Raw genomic sequence first — 21216 nt, 5'->3', positions numbered from 1 at the left:
CCTGCAGAGCAGGAGTGTTTGAGGGTCTGTTCTCTTCATGAGTGGCTTTCTAGGTGAGGATCTGAGGAAAATGGATTTATTAACAAGAAAGATACATTTGTTTTCTCTTCCGTGCCCTTCTGGATGCTTTTTATTTCTTGAATCCCTGTTTCTCTTTGTTTCTGAAGAAATCTCCATAGCAACCGCCCTGGTACTAGAAGGAAGGAATCCAGCCTAGGAGAAGCAAGACAGAGGCAGCCTGTGAAATTGGTCAGGGTGTGTGCTGTAGTTGCAGCTCTGTCTTCTAATTCTGTTCCAGAAGTAACTGTTCAGTTTGGGATATTACACAGAATAAGAAGCATAAGGTATGGTGGTGTCAGTGACACCCACAAGGGGCAAGAATTACAGCTATGCTGGTCTGAAGGGACCTCTGGAGATCTCTAGTCCAACTTCCTGCCTAAAGCAGGACTACGGTACATCAAGTGAGAGTGTGATTAAAAGGAGAGGAAAAAGAACCCCACCCTCACCATCAAACTAAATGAAAGAGCTATATGCAAGATCTCAAAAGCACAAAAAAGCTTTCATTTTGAACAAAATACCTTTACCAGGAGTAGGGTGTTAGAGAAAGGGAGACATGACTTTGTACACGGACCAACCTGGAGGATAAAGATAAGGAAACAACAGTAAAATTTGCTTCTCAACTTGTGGGAGAACAGTGACCCCAAAGGTATGACTGAGAAGCTGTTGCTGGGAACAGTGCCCAAGGCTGCCTCAGGTTTGTGAGTGTCCTTGCCCAAGGCAGGGCAGTACTGCTTCTGTTTCCCAGAACCAAGGGAGAAGGCTGCATTGACTCTGTTAGATTGCTGACAACTCTGACTCCAGCAATAATTTCTGGGGACATTAAAGGCTCCCTAGCGGTTAATCTGTATGATGCAGGTTAACAGGAGGGAAGGTGGAGAGAATTTTCTGAAAGACCCAGTGAAGGTCTGCAAACCTAATGCAGAAGCAGACCTGGGCTGCAGGAACCCAGAGTGCAAAAGAAGGTAGGGGACCTACCTTCTCCATGTGTGCAGTGCTAGAGGAGGTTGTTAGACATTTGGGTATCATATTTACAGCTATGCTGTGATCAACAGCCTGTTCAGTTTGCTCTGGATTGCCAAGCCAGCTGCTGTGTAATCCCAACCACGCTGATAAGTGGAAAATATAAGCCTAGGGAAATCTGACCAAGCCTTGGTGAGATACAGTGCAATCATTCTGTGGCTAGCAGGCAAATGCAAGCATGTTGTGATAACAAGCCCATGCAAGAGGAGAGGTTTTTGCCTGGAGGTTCGTGCAGCTGACATACAGCAATACCACTTGTGGCAGGGCATGGGTGTAATCCTAGGACAACCCTGGGGCAGGGGGGCAGAGCATATATCTGGACCCTGTCCCGGTATTTGAATGTAATGTGAGAATGCAGCTGAAGGATATGAATGTCTACAGAGCGAGGTAAGGATAAAAATAAAAAGAAGCCTCTTCTTTCAGCCTTGTCTCCTACTCCCTCTATCTGTGCAATGCCTGTGAGGTTCTGAAGCACAAAGTACTGTTAACTCTAGTGGAGAAATCGTCACATCCCTTGAAACTGCCCCATCCTTGATGGGTGGCTGACAGCATCAAGAGAGCTTTTTAGCAGACTGAGGAGTTGGTCCAGTTCAAGACCATTAAGGAGGATGCAGAAAAGAAGCTGTTATCATTGCTAAGAAGAAAATACACATCTGTTTAACTCGTGACAAAAATGGCCGTGGCTCTGGGTTATGCCAAGCTGACCTGGATGAGTTCCTCAACTTCCTGACTTGAGGAAGTATTGTGGTGTATCTGATGCTGCAGAAAATGATCGCTGGGAAGTGCAATACCAAAGTCTGTGCATTCCTAAAGCTGGGATGATGCAGAGTATGGGCAGGCTTACTCAACAGAGCTAAGGTCTCCACCACTGATAGCCTCCAGCCTTCTCATTTCCTGCCCATCATCTCTCTGCTCTGGTACTATTCCTGAAACAGTTATGGGGGGGAAAGAAAACAAAAAACAAAAACCCCCCAAACACTGTATGGGATTCAACTAAGGTTTTTTGTTGAGCTGAAAGGAAGGGTTTCCTGTGGGTTCTGTTTATTTATTTTGCATAGCTGTTTTAAATTGCGTTTAAAGAAATACAAAAATATCTTTGTAAGGAATTTGTTTTGTTTGGAATTTGTTTTGTTATTTCAGTGGAGCAGTGTTGGCTGTGTGTTTAAAAATAGGAGAGAGAGATATTGTTTGAATATTACTTTCCAGGTCTGGTTCTGTATTACAGATTGCTTTGTTCAGTGTGAGTCTGTGCAAATAACACATTTGATTGAAACAACTGCCACGAACTTCTGGATGTGGCTTTGAAGTTAAGTAAAATTGTGGCACCTCGTTATTTAATTTTGCTAATAAGTAAAGTTTAATTTTAGAAACATGGTGTTTTGTCATGGCCTTGCCTGGCACAAGATATATGGAAATAAGCTCTCAGTATTTACTAGTTTCACTATGCTCTGTGTGCACGTAATAAACAGGGATGGTGATGCAGTAAACATTCACAAAAATGGGAATTGCTCTATAACTTGTGGGTCCTGGACACAAGCCATGTTAAAGTGGGTGGAGCAAGGATAATTTCTAGGACTGTCTCCATTCTTGTTGCCACTGGTGAATAAGGATGGAAGCAGAAATGACTGCTTACAAAATGCCTCATGTACATCTGCTGAGCCTTTGGAAGCTTTTTCCTGTAAGGCTTAAAGATGAGACTTTTTTTGCTAAACTTTAGGGCTGTCAAGAGCCCTACCATTGCCTGGAAGAGCGTCGGTGGGGTGTGTTCTGAATCTGTCAGGCTCTATATCTGTTGGGGTGGCCTCTTGCATTGTGGTGTGGTTGGTCCTCAAAGTTATCGCTGCCAAGACAGATACTGAGTGGTGACAAGGCAGGGAAGACTGACGTGATGTTTTCCTCTCATGGTTGTGTTGTGTTCAGGGACGTCTCAACACACAGTTGAATCTTTCCTGTCTACTTTGGTGTTGGAGCAAAGACCAGAACTGAGCGGGCTTCTAAATTTGGCTCATGTTGTACATTGCATCCCCTGCAAGGCATGTGCTAGGAGCAATCCCTGTGCGGGAAAGAAATGAGGGAGGAGGGGGTTGAGCACCTTGCCTTTAGGTAAGAAATGGGACAATGGAGGAAAAAAGAGTTTAAAGCTGGTGTGACAGTGTGCATTACAGACAGGTTTTTAGGAGCTTATCTTCCAGTTTTCAGATGGCTTATCTGTTTAATTCTAGTCAGTTCAGTGAATTAAACTTTTTCGCTTCACCTCACTTAACTTCTGTGTGCAGAAGGGCCTAAGCAATTGATATGACTTTTGCTTTTTGCGGCTGTTATTTTCTCAGGCGTGTTTTTGATTACTGTTGTCTCTGTTGCAGTTGTTTGTTCTTCTGCAAAAAGGATGCAAAGCGCTCCTACTCTGTATGTATGTTATTCTTTTGTCCTCACGTGCTTCAGTTTGAAAAAAACAAAAGCGAAGTGGAAACAGAGAGAAGGAGGGATCTCTTCTTGCAGACCATTCTCCCCAAGGGGCTGGGTTCTCATCCATCTCTTATCAGATATTAAAAACAGCAAAGCAATATATTACTTTGGATTTACCCTGGAAGTAGCTGATTTAGAGATTATAGGACAGTCATCTCCTTGAGCAGCTGAAGAACCAGTGATGCTTGTGATGCTGCATCTCTGGGATTTCTGTGCTTGGTTTTTGACGTAAAGCCTGACTTGCCCAAGGCATGATAATATCCTGGCAAGATGCATGTGTCCTGTTGCACCTGTATGGCATAAATCTGTAAGCTAACAATGTAGCATTGTTTCATCAAAGTAACCGTAGCCCTAAACCCTTTTTTCCTCCTCATTTGTCTGGAGCAGGAAATAAACACTTTGGATTTGATTTGTGTAACAATATTATGACGTACCTGTCTCACTGTAGGCTTCTCCTGAAGCCTCACGGAGTAGCAGTTGACATGTTATCTGCAACCTGTTTATAGGAGTGTGGGGGGGGCCTGATTGGCATGCTGTCTTTTCCCTGTCTGCTGGTATTATTATTCATATCAAAGAAAGCCGTTTGGTTCCCTTTCTCCTGGGCAACTGCAGGAGTCAATCACTGCTCCCTGATGTGAATGGCAACAAAGAGAAACTGTTCATTGATTCAGAGCAAAAGAGCCCAAGTGGGTGCTTTGATTTCAGAGAAACTCTGCCCTGCAAGGGATCTGCAAGGTTAGACTGCCAGTGTTCTTCCAAATTGTGACTCCCAAAGCATTTTGGCAGTAGAGTGAAAGGCAAGCAGACAGGCCTCATGGATAATTTTAAATTAATAACTATGACTTATATGTGCCACTGTAAGACAAGTGATTCCACTGTGAGAGTCAGACCATAATTAAATATCTAACTCTGTGGTGGGGCTATGCTGGTGGTAAATGGGGTATTGACTTTTGGCTCCTATTTTGACTAGAACTACATACACAGTGTAAGGACTCCAGCAAATCCCAGTGCCTAAGGTGGTAATGTATTCTGTAAATCAATAATATATTAGTAATAAAAATGACCAAAGCATGCATCCATTAAGAATTCATAATAGAAATTTGTTTAGGTTTTATAGTATGTGTATTGATTGCTGCTATTTAAAAAAGAAGTATGTCTTTCAAGCAGAGTGCTTATATATGTAGCTGCCTACATTTTAAATTCATTTATTTTTAATATGAAGATGAACTTAATAACATGGGGAAATACGTATGAATAAAAGTCAGTATTTTGTATTGCAAAATGTTATGGGAATATAAGTATGCTGAAAAGCCACAAATAAATGTCTGATGTTTCTGAAACCCAAATCTTGGACTTCAGCAAAATAATAAGCGATATATGTGGCAGTCACTGTTTGCAGCTCCAGGCTTCCAGGTGGCTCAAGTTTTTCTTGGCTTTGTGCCTTAACATGGAATCGCTTACCTGTCCATGTTGTGGTATAGTGTGTAAGTAACGTGATGTAATCTAGAGCCCTGCATTGGCTGACTGGCAGGGACAGATCTGTGGTACAGAGCTGCCAGCAGAACAGAGCCCTTGCTCCCATGCAGTGCTGCTGGCTCTGTGCAACCCCCCACGCCTGGCGCCAGTGGCTGCACATCCAAAGAAAACTTATGGGACCATGTCAGGGGTGGGAACACTTACAGTACTATGACTGGAATGTAGCATTGGGAGAATAATGCTCCTAACCCATCCTAGTAACGTTATACCAGGACTCTAAATGTCTCTGCTGTGGATTTGATATTGTAGGCTGTACGCTGCTAAAACTTCATGTAGTTAATAATGCCTAGAGACCCATTAATAGGCTTTGCAGAATTATGGTAATTTATTACATACACATATTGGAAGGCTGAATTAAAAACAAAACAAAACAAAAAAACCCCAAGGCAGACAAACCTACTAAATATGTAGTGCCATACCTATGCTTTCATCCATCCTTCTAAACTTACTCTGGCTGACTGGTCCAGGGTCCAGTGTGTCTGCAGCAGTGAAGAGGTACCTTCTATAATGATGAATGATGGAAAAAACAATTCACATGCTATAGCTACATTCTTTGCCTCGCTGCAGCAAATAAAAACTGTTTTAGATTACACAGATTATGGTTCATTATGAAAACAAAGCAAGCCTCTGACTGAAATCCCATCTGTTGGTTTGCATTAAGCAATTCCCTTCCTCCTCTTTGCCATCTTTTATTCCTGGGAATTCAAAGAAGCTGTCCTGGAGCATTTTTTTTTTTTTTCTATTCACGACCACTAAAGGCAAGATACAAACCTTCTCTGCATGGATAAGCGCAGCAGGTATCTGCATAAAACTGTCTGAGGGTTTTGTGGTTTTTGTTTGTTTTTTTTTTGTTGTTGGTGGTGATTTTTTAGTGTGGTTTTTTTTTTTTTTGTTTTTTTTTTTTTTTTTTTTAGTTTAAGATAATAAATTCAGTGGGTTCCATGCAGCTAAATGCCCCCCTCTTTTCCTGTTTTCTTTCTCCTAAATATTCATAGATCTTTAAAATACAAAGAAACTTGTATGATCAACAAGCCAAACTGTTTGTACAAAAGCGATCTTGGCCAGTAATTTATGAATCAAATTCCAGTACCTTCTGTTTGATCTGTAACATTTCTTCTAGAAAAATAGTCATTTTTTAGGGACTTCAGCTGATAAGGAATGCATCGTATATTTATATGTGTAAACTGTTCCATGGTAAATTGCTCTCACTGATAAAAATATGTACCTTATTTCTACCTCCATTTATCTGACTTCAACTTCCAGATCTTGCTTCTTGCTTGTCTTTTTCTACTAGAATAAAGAGAAATTATCTTCCCTTGGTAGATACCTGCAGACTACAATGGTCTCTTAGACTAATTAAACAGACTAAGTGACTTTGGTGGCTCACTTGTAAAACTGGCTTTCCAGGCTCTACATGATTTTTTTTTTTTTTTTTTTAATTTTCTTAAGTTGTTTTGCGAACCCTTTCAAAGCTTCTGACAACCTTTCTGAAGCATAGACACCACAATGTACGTATTCCAGTAATGGACTCATTAATACCATATGCAGGGCAATTTTGTCTTCCCACTTCTGCTTATTATTCACCTCCTCATACTTGCAGAGATCGTGTTTGCCCTTTGAGCTACTGTGTATCGTTCAAATTCTTATCAGTTATGAAAACAGTCTTGTTTCAGAGCAAGGCTGTGGTCTCACATAATGAGCACTTTTTGTATTCCTACATGGACTCGTATTTGTCTGTGTTAAAGCACGGTCTGCTCAGACAGTGTATAGATTAATCTGCAAAACCGACAAGGTCCATGTCATTACTTAACATTTCATCAATTTTTTGCACTGACTGCAAATTTGGCAAGCTTTGAGTTTATTTTCTTTCAGATCATCAAGAAGTGTGTAGAATGATTTCGGACTGATGAGGTTCTTGCTGAACTTCCAGAAATGCTTCAGCAGGGATGACAGTTCCACATTTACATTACTTTTTAAGAAGCAACAGCTAATGCATTTTTCCTGTGTGCAGTTGGTCTTATGTTCTAATAGCTTGCTAGTAGCAATGTGCCAGTTTCCAAAATCAAGTTAAAAAACAGCAAGGGGTTCCTAAGAGGGATGTGGGTTTCTTCCAAGCTCCCATTCTTCAGAATGAAAAATATTGGTCTGTTTGCTATTATATCTTTCCAAATATGTGCTAGAACAAAAAGCATCTCTTTATCATTGTGAATTATGAATACATCTGTTTGCTTCCTTCCAAATACAGATTGGAGTGAGTTACTGAATATTTATAGGAAGTTCATTTTGTGTTTGATAGCTGGTTGTCTTCTACCTACAAACCTCACTATTTTAAAAATACTGCTGCTGCTTTAAAAATTTTGCCAGCATAATTTTTCTGAGTTTGATGGTCTACAGTTATTTCATTTGTATTTTGAGCTTTTAGCACTACATGTTTGTATTTCCAAACTGTAATTTGTACTTGTTAACTACATTGCTGCCTTTGTCTTCTTTTTTGTTAAATGAGGGTAGACTATTTAACAAAAGAAGCTTTTTCTCATGATTACAGAGTTGGGGATTTTGTCATCTGGAACAGACTACTCAGTTTACTGTCTGTGTTTTTAATCTTAAATCTTTGTTTCTGTTTAATTTTATGTGAAATATTTTAATCTATGAGGAGCTACCCTGGGTAAAACTCTCAAGTATATGTGTTACTAGTCAGGACAGTGAATTACTTTGATTACCAAGTTACATTGGTTCAGTGTTATTTGCTCATAGACATCTGTGGGGATTTTTGTTTGTTTGTTGTGTGTTTCTGTTTTGGTTTGGGGTTTTGCCATTGTTTGTTTATTTTTGTCTGTTTTGTTTTTCTGTGATCAAATTATTTGTTAGAACAGGATCCTATATGAAATTACACAGAGACAGTCTCACTAAAATTTCCTTAACTTTTAATGATCAGAAGTAGGCTTCAATACTGTAATGGTTTTGCAAATCATGGTGTGAGGTTTCCAGATCTATACTTCCCTGATACTAATGCGGGGGAAAAAGTTGCAGAGAGATATTTGGGAGTTTCTCTTCCTCATTCCTTATTGGAATTAGGTCCTTAGTGCAAACCTCCACCAGTACAGAGTCCTGTGTGTTAGCATCTCCACCTGAAAGCAATAAGGGCAAATATTGCTGTGCATCAAAAAATACTTTATTTTTTCCAGAGAGGACTGGTTTAACAACAAACTTGCTCAGTGACCCTTTGTATTTTGCCCAGGTAATTGCCCTCAGCCCCTCAAAAGCTTTTTTTTTACCCTACATAGTTTAAGGAGCTTTATTACAGAATAATAGGGGGCATAGAAGAACTATAAGTAGAAAAATCTGATTTCTTTTATGAGTTTTTTTTGTTGTACTCAAAAAATGTCCTTGGAGAGCAGTGACAGCAGAATGCTTTCCACAAATATGAAGAGGAAACACAAGGTGATGGAAGTATGGAACAATTTTATTCCTAGAAAACACAGAAAATTCTGTATGTGCAGCATAAATAACTCTAGAAGAACAATGCTTGAAACAGGTAGAAAAGGAAATGAATATTATAGATAGAGGAAAAGCGCTTGAAATGGATCCTTTGTTAGATAAAAGTCAGTTTCTATTTATAAAGTGCACTTAAATGTACTGCAACATAATTACATTTGAAATTTAATTAATAATCTCCCAGAAACAGTTCTCTGGAAACCTTTCCCTGGTGCTTTTTTTCTAACTTCGAAGAGTCCTTCAAAACCCTTTAGGGAGAAACAGCACAGAGCATTTAGCAAGTGCCTCAGTCAGTGCTGGGTGGGGGTCTGTGTGCCTGCAGGCTGCCTGCCTCCCAGTCTTGTTGGAGAGTATCCCTAGCCCTGGATGTAGCAGCACCCCAACCCTCACCCATGTGCCACTCTCAGTCAACCTTTAGTGAAGCTACCTAGACTGTCTTCTGTCCTGAGAGGTCAAAGCCAGGACTCTGTAAGCCTAAGGTCAGCGTTGTTCTGGTCTCCTAAATCTCTCCTGGCTGATAGGGACTGCTTAGTTGAAGGTGTTGGATTCTGTGTCTCTTCCCACTGATGAGGGAAACTGCATTGGATGCTGTTGCTTGGCTGAGCTGTAGTGCCCAGGCGTGCCTGAATTAGCTTTGGCCTGCTGATTTTCCAAGAGCCCTTTCTGTACCCTTCTGTCTGAGCATTCTCCTGTGTCCTGGCAGCACTGTCTTGTCTGGGGTTTGAAAAAAGTCATGCTCTCTCTGACCCTATATCTGTAGGGGAAGGAGGAATGGCCTCTTTCATCAGGTTATTTTATTAAAAACATTTTTGCCTTTAGGCCACCTATCTCTCTCTGGTTTTGTTGGGCGATTAGATCCTGGTTTTTGCTGCCAGAGAGATCAGGAAAAGATTTACTTCTTTCATCTACCTCTTGGAGAAGGACAATTTAAAACAAGTTTAGTGATTGTGTTTAAAAAAAAAAAGGATAAAAAAGTCTTCTATTCATCATAGTTGTTTTCAGTGGTTTTCTCCTGAAGCAAGTTAGATAATTTTTTTTTTCCAACAGTATTTTTGTTGAGCTGGTGAATATTGTGCCCTCAAGTATAGTATCTGCACCTCTTTGTAACCCATGCTGCATGACTATCCTTTTCTGTACCACTGTAGCTCTTGCTCCTAATCTTCACACATTTCCTCTTCTCTTTAAAGTGTCCTTTGGGGCACAGACCCTCTTTTTGTTCAGTCGTACACACTGGTGTCTGTGAACGACCCCCACAGTCTCCCACAGAACAAGTAATGAATCTTGATATCCAGTGCTGCAGGGACTTTAATAAAATAGGATTTCCTTTTAACCAGTACCGGGTTGGATTTTTTTCCTGAGCACAATGTCTCTGTGACTATTCATACTTATTATTGCTGATTTTTTAAATGCTTTTTGGTCTCTTGGTAACCACTTTGAAGGCTGGACTAGAAAATGAGTGGTAACATGTCTCCTGGGACAACACCTCAGCTGGGGGGTGTGTTAGGTCAGGATTCAGAGCATGTACTGAAGATACAAATGTTGTGAGTTTGACCACACTGCTGTGCCCTGGCAGTCCTGGTGTTGCCATAGGATGTGCATTTCCTCCCTACTACAAAGACCAGAAGCTCTCAACTATGGTGCAGCGTTGTTCACCTGACTCTTCTGGAAGCAATTAATCTGTTCAGAGCATTTCTGGGAACCTACAGCTGAGCATTATTTCAGATTTTTTTTTTTGGGATTCACCTTGAGATGGGCAGTGTGATGTGTATATGTATATATGTATATATATTATCTGTATATGTACACAATATATATGTGTATATGTATATATGCATGCATATTTAGGTATATAGTGTTTCTAGAGCAATATTTGCACAGGCTGCATCGGGTGGGAAAATAATTAAGCACAGTGTTTGTTGTGAGCAGGTGGGTGCAATAGCAAACTTCATCACTCAAGATTTTAGTTGTGTTTCCTAGTAAGTGAACCATTTTGTGGAGTTAATTCATTAGTTTTAATGTTTTGCTATTTTCTTCTGAGGAGAAGGGGTATCTGCAGGCAAAAATACGTGATTTCCCTGAAAATCTGCTTTTACTTGGAATATATTTTTACCTGGAGCAAGTGTGCATGTTTCAGCTTATTCCCCAAATTTAATTCTATTGTTCTTTTTTGTTAAGATTGAGGGGAAGTAAATAAAGTTGTTCACTGTTCAGATAAGTGTGTATGCTTCTTCAGAGCAGCTCTTTGAAACTGCTAGCAACTCTTAATGAAATCCTTGATCTTTTGAGGTCAAAGGAGGGGGGGAGTTAACATCAGAATCTGGGGAGTAATGATTCAGAGGACTGCAAATAATGGCTTGCCACAGCCTACTTGTACTTCCTGTTACTGTATTGGCAAAAAGGATCTTAGATCCATCCCATGGCTCCGTGCCTGAGGCGGAGCTCATATATGTCATGGAAAACCTCATCCAGCAGCAGGGGACTGGGTTGTCTTTGTAGATTACTCACGGGTCTTCCTAAGAAGCACTCACTGGTATCTAAAAATCAGTGGCTTTTATGGTGTGCTGAGTAGGGTACCCCAAATGTCATCTTGCCGTGTAGAAAACTACACTTTCCATTTTGCCTGTTACACAGGATATTATGCCTTTATAGAAGCTCGTGCATATATATATAAAAATAAATATATAATGGCATGCAATTCTGAGAAGTCAAGATCTTAGAGCAGTCTCAAACTTCTTTATAAAACTTTCATACTTATGGCTATTGGAAAGAACAAATTCTCTGTTGTATTTATATCAGAAACTCAAAGGAGCTGTGGTATCTAAAACACCAAGAAAAATCAGTTATTTACTTAATGATCTACAGTTTAGCCATATTACTTCTTAAAGATGTCTAGTCACAAAGGTCTGGGTAACTTCTTATAAAATGAACTCTGAAGGAGTCATTCTTGGCCTTTGGTGATGTAAAGCAATTGGTTTAAATGATAAATATTTGAGATCCCAGCCTTTTCTACAGATAGTTGAATGACAGGCTCTAGTACTTTGGTAAAAACTCTTTCTTTTTGCCTGCCTGTCTTTTTCTCTGGACAGTTCTTCAGATTTCACATACTTCTCCTTTCTGGGCAATACGAAGTTAAAAATAGATTTACTGCTCTGGTAAACAAGTCTGTGAACAGCACAAAGTAATCTTCACTCTGCCGTTCATCATTTCTGTAATAATGCAGATACTTCTACAAGAGCTTTAATGTTTCCCTTCAGAGGCTTTTCAGGGAACTGTAAATCAAAATTAAACTTTAACTTTGAGGAGGTGTTACTTGGTAGGAATCTATTATTTGCAGCTCTTCAACAAAGCTCTGAATATATCTAACCTGTCTGATTTTCAACAGCCTTAAAATGATTTCTGAACCTGGTGAGTTCACTGGGTCTCTTACTGACATTTGTGTTTTGGGGTTGGTTAGTTGGTTTGGTGTGGTTTTGTCTTTGGGGTTCCCTGTTCTTCCCCCCCCCCCCTTCCTCTGATGAGATAAAAGTCAAATTTGGCTTCTGTATCATCCTCCATGGCAGACCATCTCTGATTTTGTGGATGCATTTGAGTCTTGGCCTTCTCCAGCTTATCCTTATCTTGCTTCCTGTGGCCCAGGGCTGCCACCTCTCAGTTCACAGTGGTACAAATGATGTGGAAGAGCATGTCCTCAGCACTTGAGCAGTATCCATCTGGGGACACAACTAAACCCTACTGAAGCCCATTCTGATGACACACCTAAAAAAGCTCTGCTGGTAACAGGAAAATTATTCCATCTTTGCATTATATTAAAAAGGGTAGGAATTTAAGCTAGTGTTTTAAATGGAAACAATAACAAAGTATAATTTTAAATGAGCTTATGATTTAATATGAAATCTGAAAATTATAAACAGATTCTTTTTCCTTAATGTTCTTAGGCTAAACCCTTGATAATCATTTATCTAACTGCTTCTATGATTATACCTACTATGGTGGTTTATAAAAGTTTTTATCTGAGATTAAAAAAAATTAACCTTATTAATGGCTACAATAAAAAGCTACAGTAGGATAATTTGAAATGGGGCAAATTTTTTTATTACTCAGATCCTACTCGCTTCACCACATTAATTTGTGCTGCATTAAATTTGAGACATCAAGGTTGTTCAGCAGTGTCAAAGTCAGAGCTTCTCTGATTTGTTTTTGGTTTGGTGTTTGTGTTTGTTTGTTTGTTTGTTTTTTGGTTTGGTTTGGGGTTTTTTTGAGATAGTGAAGGGCCTATTATAGCAACAGTAACTTTGAGTTGGGTAAGAAATAAATGACGTGTTTTACCTTACTAAAGATGCCGGTGAAATTTGTGGTGTATGGATTTGTAAGAAGGACTGGTCCCTGTGACTCAGAACCTAATGCTTCCTTTGTGGAGAATACAAATGTCTCAGTGTTATGGATCACAATCTGAAAGCCACATATTTTAAGTAAAGTCACTGCTAGGCTGGAGGGCAAGTTTAGCATAAGGGTTGGTTATAGATCTTATGCACTGGTGCAGAGCTTTAAGCACTGACAGTTGCCCTGTCTGTCCACTGTTTTCTTACATTTGAAAGCTAATTCACATAAAGGAAGCCTATGAATTTAAAGAACATTTGTATCCAAGTATCTTCTCATGTGTGCCTTTCGTTACAAATTAGATGATCCACTGCAAAGGAAAAGGTACTTGGGAATAGCTTTTTTCTTGTGATGAGGCCTAAATATTAATGAACTTGCATTCAACCTTTCCCTTGGAGAACATGTTCTATTTGTCTGTTGTTCTTAACTTGTTGCTTCTGCTTTAATTAAATTCATTAGTGACATTTAGCTCAGGCTGGGACTATGCTTCTGACCTCTAATTTGAAGGTAGGTTGTCATGTATTTTTGAAAAGCACTCTAAATTCAGCGTCCCTTCCTTCTAAAAATCCTTTGCTTTCTTTCTCCGACCTTAGCTAACCTTTTCTGAGCTGATTCAACTCTACCAGTCCAGCAGAAACTACTCCCTCCCCACCTCCTCTCCCTGCTGGTTTAGTTTCTTGGTGAATTATTGAGTTGCCCAGTCTTGAGAAAGGGTCCAGCAAGCACCAGAACTGGATGCACAACTAGGAGCTGAAACATTGGCTTGTTTTGGGGAGGAAGCAGGATCCACTCTCCCTTCAACAACACTATCCTGATAGGCTGACTTACCCTAGACCACTGTCTGTTGAGCAGCATGGTGGGTGACCCTTGGTGATGCCTTGTTCCAGTGTAAGTTTTAGCTTCAGAGGTACTCACCTCTCTCTAAGTGGGAAATTTGTGAAGATGATGCCTTGTCAAAGGAAATGTTTGTTGCAATTCTCAGTTTCCCATCACTCACTAATGAAACAGCAACCCGTGAGTCCCAGAAGATGGGAATGGAGGATCACAAAGGAAGCACAGTACTGCTGTTGCACTGCTTTCTCTCACAGGCTTGATTTGGGTCTCTCTGGGTCAGTCTGCCTTTACATGTTCTTAGCCACTTCCTACTGCTCCATTCATGGCTACAGTCTGGATTCTGGGGTTTTGTTCTTTTATCACTTCTTTTTCTTTCCTCATAGGGCATTACTTTGACCAACTTCACTTGTGAACACTCATCATCCTTAGGTGCAAATGCATTCACTTCACTGTTCTTTCCTCTTTCTGGTGATCATTCACCAGTCCTCTTTGCCTGTTTTCTGTGAATTTCTTTTCTCTTTATCCCTCTTAGGAAGAGCTACTCTAATACTTAGAGAGTCTAAGAGAATCTAACGCTTCTTACCGATGAGGAAAGCTTCTCCATATTTTAAGCTAGGGTTTGGGAGAGTGAGGGTAGAGAAGAAGGATATTTACCTGCTGAACATGGCAAGGAGATGAGGAATATCAGTGGTATGAAGTGTGAATAGTAGAAGTACCCCAGGATGTCTGGTGCTTAATCCTCTGGCTGCTGTCCCTGGGCTTTCTGGGCATCCAAAGTGTGGTTGTGCATCATCCTTTTGAGATCTGACCTATAGGGTGTCCAGAAATGAGAAAGGAGATCTGCCATGGAAGTAAAAAGTACTTCCCATGAGGCTGGTGTGGGCAGAGTATTGCTTCAGAGATGTGGAGTTTGGGACTTGGCTAGGCTTCTTTTTGGTGCTCCTGTTTGTATCCTTGGCTGTGTCACCTTAGAAAATGCACTACCTGTGTGTGAGTTTTAGCAGTCCCTATAGAAAACTCCTTCTATGTTTACTACAACCTTCTCCTGTGTATCCTTTTAATTGTGGAGGAGGGCATCAGATATAAACGTGCAGGTGAATATCTATTGTATTTTCACTCATACAGCCTAGGAGCAAATACCTAGCATGGGCCATTTGAATGTTATAATGGAGGTAGATTAAGCAATTTATGGATAGTTAATCTCAATTTCCACATAAAATGCACAGGGAAGGGTGTGAGGATTTTGTGGGTTTTTTAGCTTTTCTTTAGTTGCTATGGCTGGGGTGTTGCACAGTCTTGTGTTTGTCTCCTGTCTTTTTTTTTTGTATACACCATCCCACCATATAAGAAATTGCTCTTGCAGTTTGTGAAGTCTGTTCACAACTGGCTCTTTGCTGGGTAAGGGGAATCACTACATCTGGTGATGGTGCCCAAAGGAAAGTTACAAATTGGTTTTGATATCTTCTGTAAAGTAAGAAAGGCCAGGATAGTCTAGGAGGATGTGGGTATTTGCTTGATGGGGGGAATCTCAGGAAGAAGCCAGATTCTTCACTTTCTGAGGATATATCTAGTTCTCATCTTCCTTTTTGTAGGAGGTTAGAGTGCTTAATGGAGGAGATAAGATAATTTTCCCATTTTTATAGATGAGACAGCAATCAACTGAGGCACAGAGGTGAGAGATAGGAGTGGAGACCAGGACTGTCCAGCTTCAGCATGGCACTGCTGATGGCTTCAGCTGTTTGGCCACGCTGGCTGCACTCAGCCTTCATTTCTTCCCCAGGGGAGCTGGATATGGATGTTGCAAGCATTTGCTGCAATGTCTTGGCACCAACCATTGTCTGTAGGATGGACCTTTAACCCCACTGCAGGCTGAGAGTAGAAGAAAGGCTTTTCTACCCTATCCCTCTAGAAAAGACAGCGGTCTTCGCTCTTTTATTTGTTGTCAGTATCTGTAGAGAAAGTGGGGGAAAGAGAATGGTATTTCCATATTAATCATAAGATTTCAGAGAACTTTGGACTAAACATTTTTTAAGCTTGTCAGAACTAGATTGACATTTGTGAGCAATGAAGATACTGGGGAATGGGAGTATTGTACATTGGAGAAATGTTTTTTGTCACTGTCTTTAACCTGAGCTTTTGTTTACTACTAATATTATTCTTGAGATCAGAGACCAGGTATAATTTGGATTAAGGAAGAGGAGGAACAGAGAAGAAATACTGAGCAATGTTTGCATGCTGTAAATATGCACTGAGGAGACTTTATATCTTAATAGAGAAAAGTAGGGCCCTGACTTAGAAAAGCACTTAAGTGTGTGCTTTTTGTCAGGGAGTGACAGTCCTACAAAGCCTATTGACTCATTGACTGAAAGGGGTTTCTGCTCCTACCTACCCCTGAGTGGACTAGAGAATAAGGGGAGGGTTGATTTTTTTTATTATTATTACTTTCTGATTTTTTTAACCCCCACAGAGTCAAGGTGAACTGTGGGAATATTAAGTCCTGCAAAATTACAAACAGAGAAGCATTCCTCCAAATTAGTAGGAAACCTCTTCCCTCGGCATGCTATGTTTGTACCTGGGAACAGGAAGTCAGGTATTTAGCTGGGCAGACCAAATCATATACAGAGCTTGTGAAAATAATTATCTTTGCATTTCCAGCTTTTGTTTCACTGCCCTTAAATATGCACTGAAATTTCAGTCTGAAAATTCTGAACCAGAACATGATTTTGCTGGGGAAATTGCGTATAAAACCTAATTAAAAGCATCAACCCACACTTCTCTTTTAAAAGTACATCTACTACCATCATGCCTCTAAATGTAACAGAGCTCAACAAGTCTCTAGCAGCCAAGAAGACACATAATTTAAAGGCTATTTTGGCATTTGATTAAGCACACAGTGATAACTACAAGCCCATGCCCTGCAGGCATGACAAGAGGCAATTATGTTCTGAGGTCAAAAGCGAGGGGGAGAAAAAGCACAAGATTTTGATGACTTACTTAATTTTCCAGCTCCTGAAATTAGCAGAGACAAAGAAGTTCTAAATCGCCCAGATAAAATCCTGTCATTATCTGTTGCCTTTTCACCCTCTGCTCTCACTTTGCTCTGCAGAAGCTCAGGAGGATTATTTTCCACCAAATGGCTGCACTTATAAAACTCAAGTTGGCACACATTTAAATGTTAAAGAATTTGAAAAACACTCTTTTTAAGTTCTGTATTTAGATGGCTGTCTGCACATAGGATCCTGGAAAAAGACACCTGTTTTCCAAAGTAGTGAGCAGCCATCAGCTCCTCTTGACTTCAAGCCAACAATTAGGTCACTTATTTAGGAGATTAAATAAGAAGCTCAGTGAGAGACTGCAAAGATAGGGAGCTGCTCAAAGAAGAGAGAAGTGTATTAATGAATTAATACAATCGTGCTGTGTATTTCACAGATGGGCTTTGATGTATCTTGTTTCATGGCAAAAAGGAAAACGTCACTGCCTCTAATAGGAAAACCAGTAAAAATGATTAAGTAAGATTATCATATAGGGACACAACATCAAGAAATGTGTTTACAAGAAGATAAACAGCCAGGCTCTAATCTCACTTTGGAGTATTTACTGCAGATATCAGGGTAGAAGAAAAATCCATCCAGAGCGAGTGATTTGGTGGACAATGTCAGGATGGAAAACACGTGCCTATTGCTTTAGTAGAAAGCACGATAGGAGATCATGTTGTATTACACTATTCAGCTACTTCTACAGTTTTTCCAGGGTGTCAAATTGCTCTTATGCTTTATATCCAGAAAATAAATTTAAATGTTGACTCTGATACCACAGGGAGGTATCTGTAAGTGAAAGCTGTCCTTCTAACAGCAAGCAGGCAAGTGATAAAGAGAGAAGCAAAAAGGTGAATTCCAGGAAACTGAAAGTCAAATCTGGAAATGTTTTCACCTGTCCAGAGATTCTTTAACGTAAAGTAGAACATGAGCTGTTACTTTAGGGAAGGGGCATTCAGTTTTGGTTTGGGTTTTTTGGGGTTGGGGGAGTACTTGGAACTGATATACATGCAATTTTAGTAGATCAGTGCTGTAGAGTCTCTTGTACAGGAGACATGCCCAAGATGCAAGAAGTGTGCTCTCAGTGTACCATAGAAACATGTTTAACAGCTTTGTCGTTTGCTGGTAGCAGTTCCTAACATCTTATTTCCAGCAAAACGGAAGCATTAAAGTTAGCTACATATGTACAGTATTGCTTTTTGACAAATACACCAGGTTTGTATGAGTGTATTCTCAGGCAGTTAATTATTGTGATTTTAAGTAGGGTTTTCCTCAACCATCATGTGTTTAATGTCTTTCTTTGATGATATAGAATAGTTACTGCAAAAAAACCCCAAAAAAACCCCAGGAATTAAGAGCAAAAATATATTTTCTGAGTTGTGTGGGTCAGAAGTTTGAGTTTTGTATTCTGTAGTGGGAACTGTAAAAAGTAAAGTAGTATTAGCAACTGTCTTTGCCCTTTGTATAGCATACATTAACTGTCCAGAGAAAAGGATCCAAATTGACCCCGGGCTGGGCCAAACTATAGCTCCCCACAGTTAATACTACCTGTAAATCTCATTTTGTCATTTCCTTGACAGTTAATAGGAGTCATCCAAGCACATGGCAGGAGGAGGGAGGGCCCTTGGCCTCAGCGTTCTGCCAAAAGCTGCTAGAAACCTTCTGCCTCCCATGTCACCAATCTGCTCAGATTTAGTACAGAACAGGCTTGAAAAGAGAGCTCACCACAGCTCTTTTCCAAAATGAGAAGCCTGGCATCAGAAGTTTTTTGGTCAGCACTGGCCTGTTGCCATAGCGTATCGCAGAGCAGAGCCTGCTGCAGGCTTTTGTGGACAGATCCCTGTAAGTGGACTTAATACCTCTTGATATTGTTTGTAGGGCTGGCTAAAATTGCTGGGCTCTGCTGACTCTGTCTTTCTGGCTGGCTTATCTCTTTGATCAAATGTTGTCTTTTAACTTAGTCCCATCCTTCCTCCACTTACCTTGATGTTGATTAGTGACATAAAGACAAGGGTAAGAATGAAGTATTGCATCTTAGAGGTTTGAGGTATTGCATCTTAGAGGTTCATGCTTGTCCTCCTCATTTCCCTCCTTTTGTAACAGGAGAAGTTGGTTGCAGTAAGAATTTACTGCATTACACAAGTGTATGGTGCAATATGAGCCCAGGGTAAAACTATTTCTCCAATGTCAGGGAAACCAGGGCATCTTACGTGGTCCAAACCCTGAAACTATGCCAATTGTAGAAGCTATTATTCAAGAATAAGCTCATGTCTGTCTTGGGAGTTTGGCAATTAGTCCTTAACTGTGGTGCATCAGTAAGGATCTGATATTTGAGTAATCCCTGTAAATTTACAGAAATGGGAATGTTTATCTGTCCAGTAATACGTAAATGTGACAACTGACAAGAATAGAAGGCTTCGTGGAAATTAATATGTTGGATTGCTGCCTGCCAGACAGATAGAACAGCCTTGATATGGTTAAGGAATGTTCCGAGAAACATCGGTATGCTCCTGATTTCCATAAGCAAACTTGGCTTGCATGTACCACATGGAAGTTTTCTGGGAGAAGACAGCAGAACACTGGATGGGATTTTCGGTTTTGGGGGGAGGGTATTTTGGTGTTTTTATAATGGAGCCCAGGGAAAGTGAGTTGCTGAAAGATTTTTGGTGTCAGATGGGCCATGGATCTACTAGAGGGTTAAAGCTGCACTGATTGCTCTGTGACCATCACACAGATACAGGCTTGATTTGTATGTTGAGTTTTGTGGTTGGAGGTAGTACGATGTGTAGCTAGGAGGGCACATCATCCCTGCAGCTGGAAGCCTTTTTGCTTTGGGTGAGTTTTCATTCTTGTGGAAAAAGTAAGGAAAAGAGTTGACTTTTATTTCAGTTTGCGGCTGGTGTGCTAGGCTGGGAAGCAATTGTTTGGTTCCCAGGTTCACCATGGATTTCCCATGAGATCTTCTGGAAGCCACATAACCCTTCTGCTACTGAGATAAGAAAGACAAAGCATAGCTACTTCATATGGATATTTGGGGATTAATTCACTTTCATCAAGCTGTTTAAGATCTTTGGATCAAAGATGCTGTAAAGATGAGAAATACAATTGCTTGTTGTCTAGTGAGTTTATTTACTAATACTTTTAGGGCTTTGTTTTCAAGGCATCTCAAAGTGTGTTTCTTTTTTCTTTTGCAAACTGTAGCCTGGATTTCTTTTAAAACAGGTAAGATTTCTGAGAGCTCTCTAATTTTACAAGTATTTGCCGAGTATTTGACCATCTAGGCAAATCCAACACAAAACTAAGACTGAACTTAAATCATGAAGTGTCCCATAAATTGTCCTTTCCATGAAAGAAAGATATCACTGCAGGGCCCAAACTTTGGGAAGATTGCCAGAACCCACAGGCCATCCCCCGGCATGCTGCAGGCTACAACAAAAGCCATCAGCCTCTCATTTTCTAAGGACCAAGAACAGGACCAGGAGCAATACAGATGTTATTACATCTGCTGTAGGACAGGTGCAGTCTTGCTGAGCGGGTGGGATCCTGGTGCTTGGATTGCTCATTGTCATACAATTTTCTTTGCCTGATCAAGTACAACACAGGGCTGTAATTTTATATATCAAAACCAACTAGCTTTTCACCTCGTAAGTAGAAGTAATAACAATGCCATAGTTGCTATTTACCTCTTTCAATAGGCGATTTCTAAAGCCCTATATAAGAGGGATCTCTTCAGGGTTTTTTTGAGATGAGAAAATCAAGTCACTGAGTGGAGAAGTAATTTCTCTGGAGAGGCAGCAAGCCAGCGATCGGACCCTGTTTCTACAGACCGTATCTCAATGGTACAGAAACTATCTCAGTGCAGCACATGGATAAAACCTGCTGCTAAACGTCATTCCACTTTTAATCTTAGCCTCAGCATGGAAAGTAAATGTTGACTGTGTTCCTGTGTTAATCCTTGCAGCTTTCAGCCGAGCCCCGGTCCCCATGGCTGTGGTCCGAAGGGAGCTGTCCTGTGAGAGTTACCCCATCGAGCTGCGCTGCCCAGGAACAGATGTTATCATGATCGAAAGTGCCAACTACGGGAGGACTGATGATAAAATCTGTGACTCTGATCCTGCTCAGATGGAGAATATCCGCTGTTATCTGCCAGATGCCTATAAGATTATGACTCAAAGGTATAGTATTTAATATTCTTTGTTTGCTGACTGTTGGTTTTTTAATCCAGAATGTACACACCAGTTTGTGTGTGTGTGTTTGCATGAGAAAATGCAGGTACTTAGTCTGTATGTATGTGCACAGAATTACAGCTATCGTTGCTAAACTGTGGGTTTAACGGAGTTGGTTTAGCATCATGCAATATAAATGACATTTGCTGTATGTACTACTGATCAGT

At 40.3% G+C, this 21216-nt stretch overlaps 1 protein-coding gene across 24 annotated transcripts in view; it reads left to right on the top strand.

Annotated features, from left to right (window-relative positions):
- ADGRL3 (adhesion G protein-coupled receptor L3) overlaps positions 1–21216 on the top strand; it is a 512372-nt gene that overhangs the window by 216175 nt on the left and 274981 nt on the right. For 23 of the 24 annotated variants that reach the window (XM_039382062.1, XM_039382059.1, XM_039382044.1 and 20 more), the window contains 2 exons: positions 20025–20045; positions 20785–20998. In XM_039382062.1, coding sequence (XP_039237996.1) covers positions 20025–20045; positions 20785–20998 — 235 coding nt within the window. The remainder of the gene's footprint in view (positions 1–20024; positions 20046–20784; positions 20999–21216) is intronic. The other variant, XM_027725031.2, reaches the window with a different exon arrangement.

The sequence above is a fragment of the Pipra filicauda genome, unplaced genomic scaffold, assembly GCF_003945595.2.
Source record: "Pipra filicauda isolate LSUMZ 115617 unplaced genomic scaffold, ASM394559v2 scaffold252_size1811890_pilon, whole genome shotgun sequence".
In the NCBI taxonomy this organism is placed as follows: Eukaryota; Metazoa; Chordata; class Aves; order Passeriformes; family Pipridae; genus Pipra; species Pipra filicauda.
This window is presented reverse-complemented; position numbering and strand designations above follow the sequence as displayed.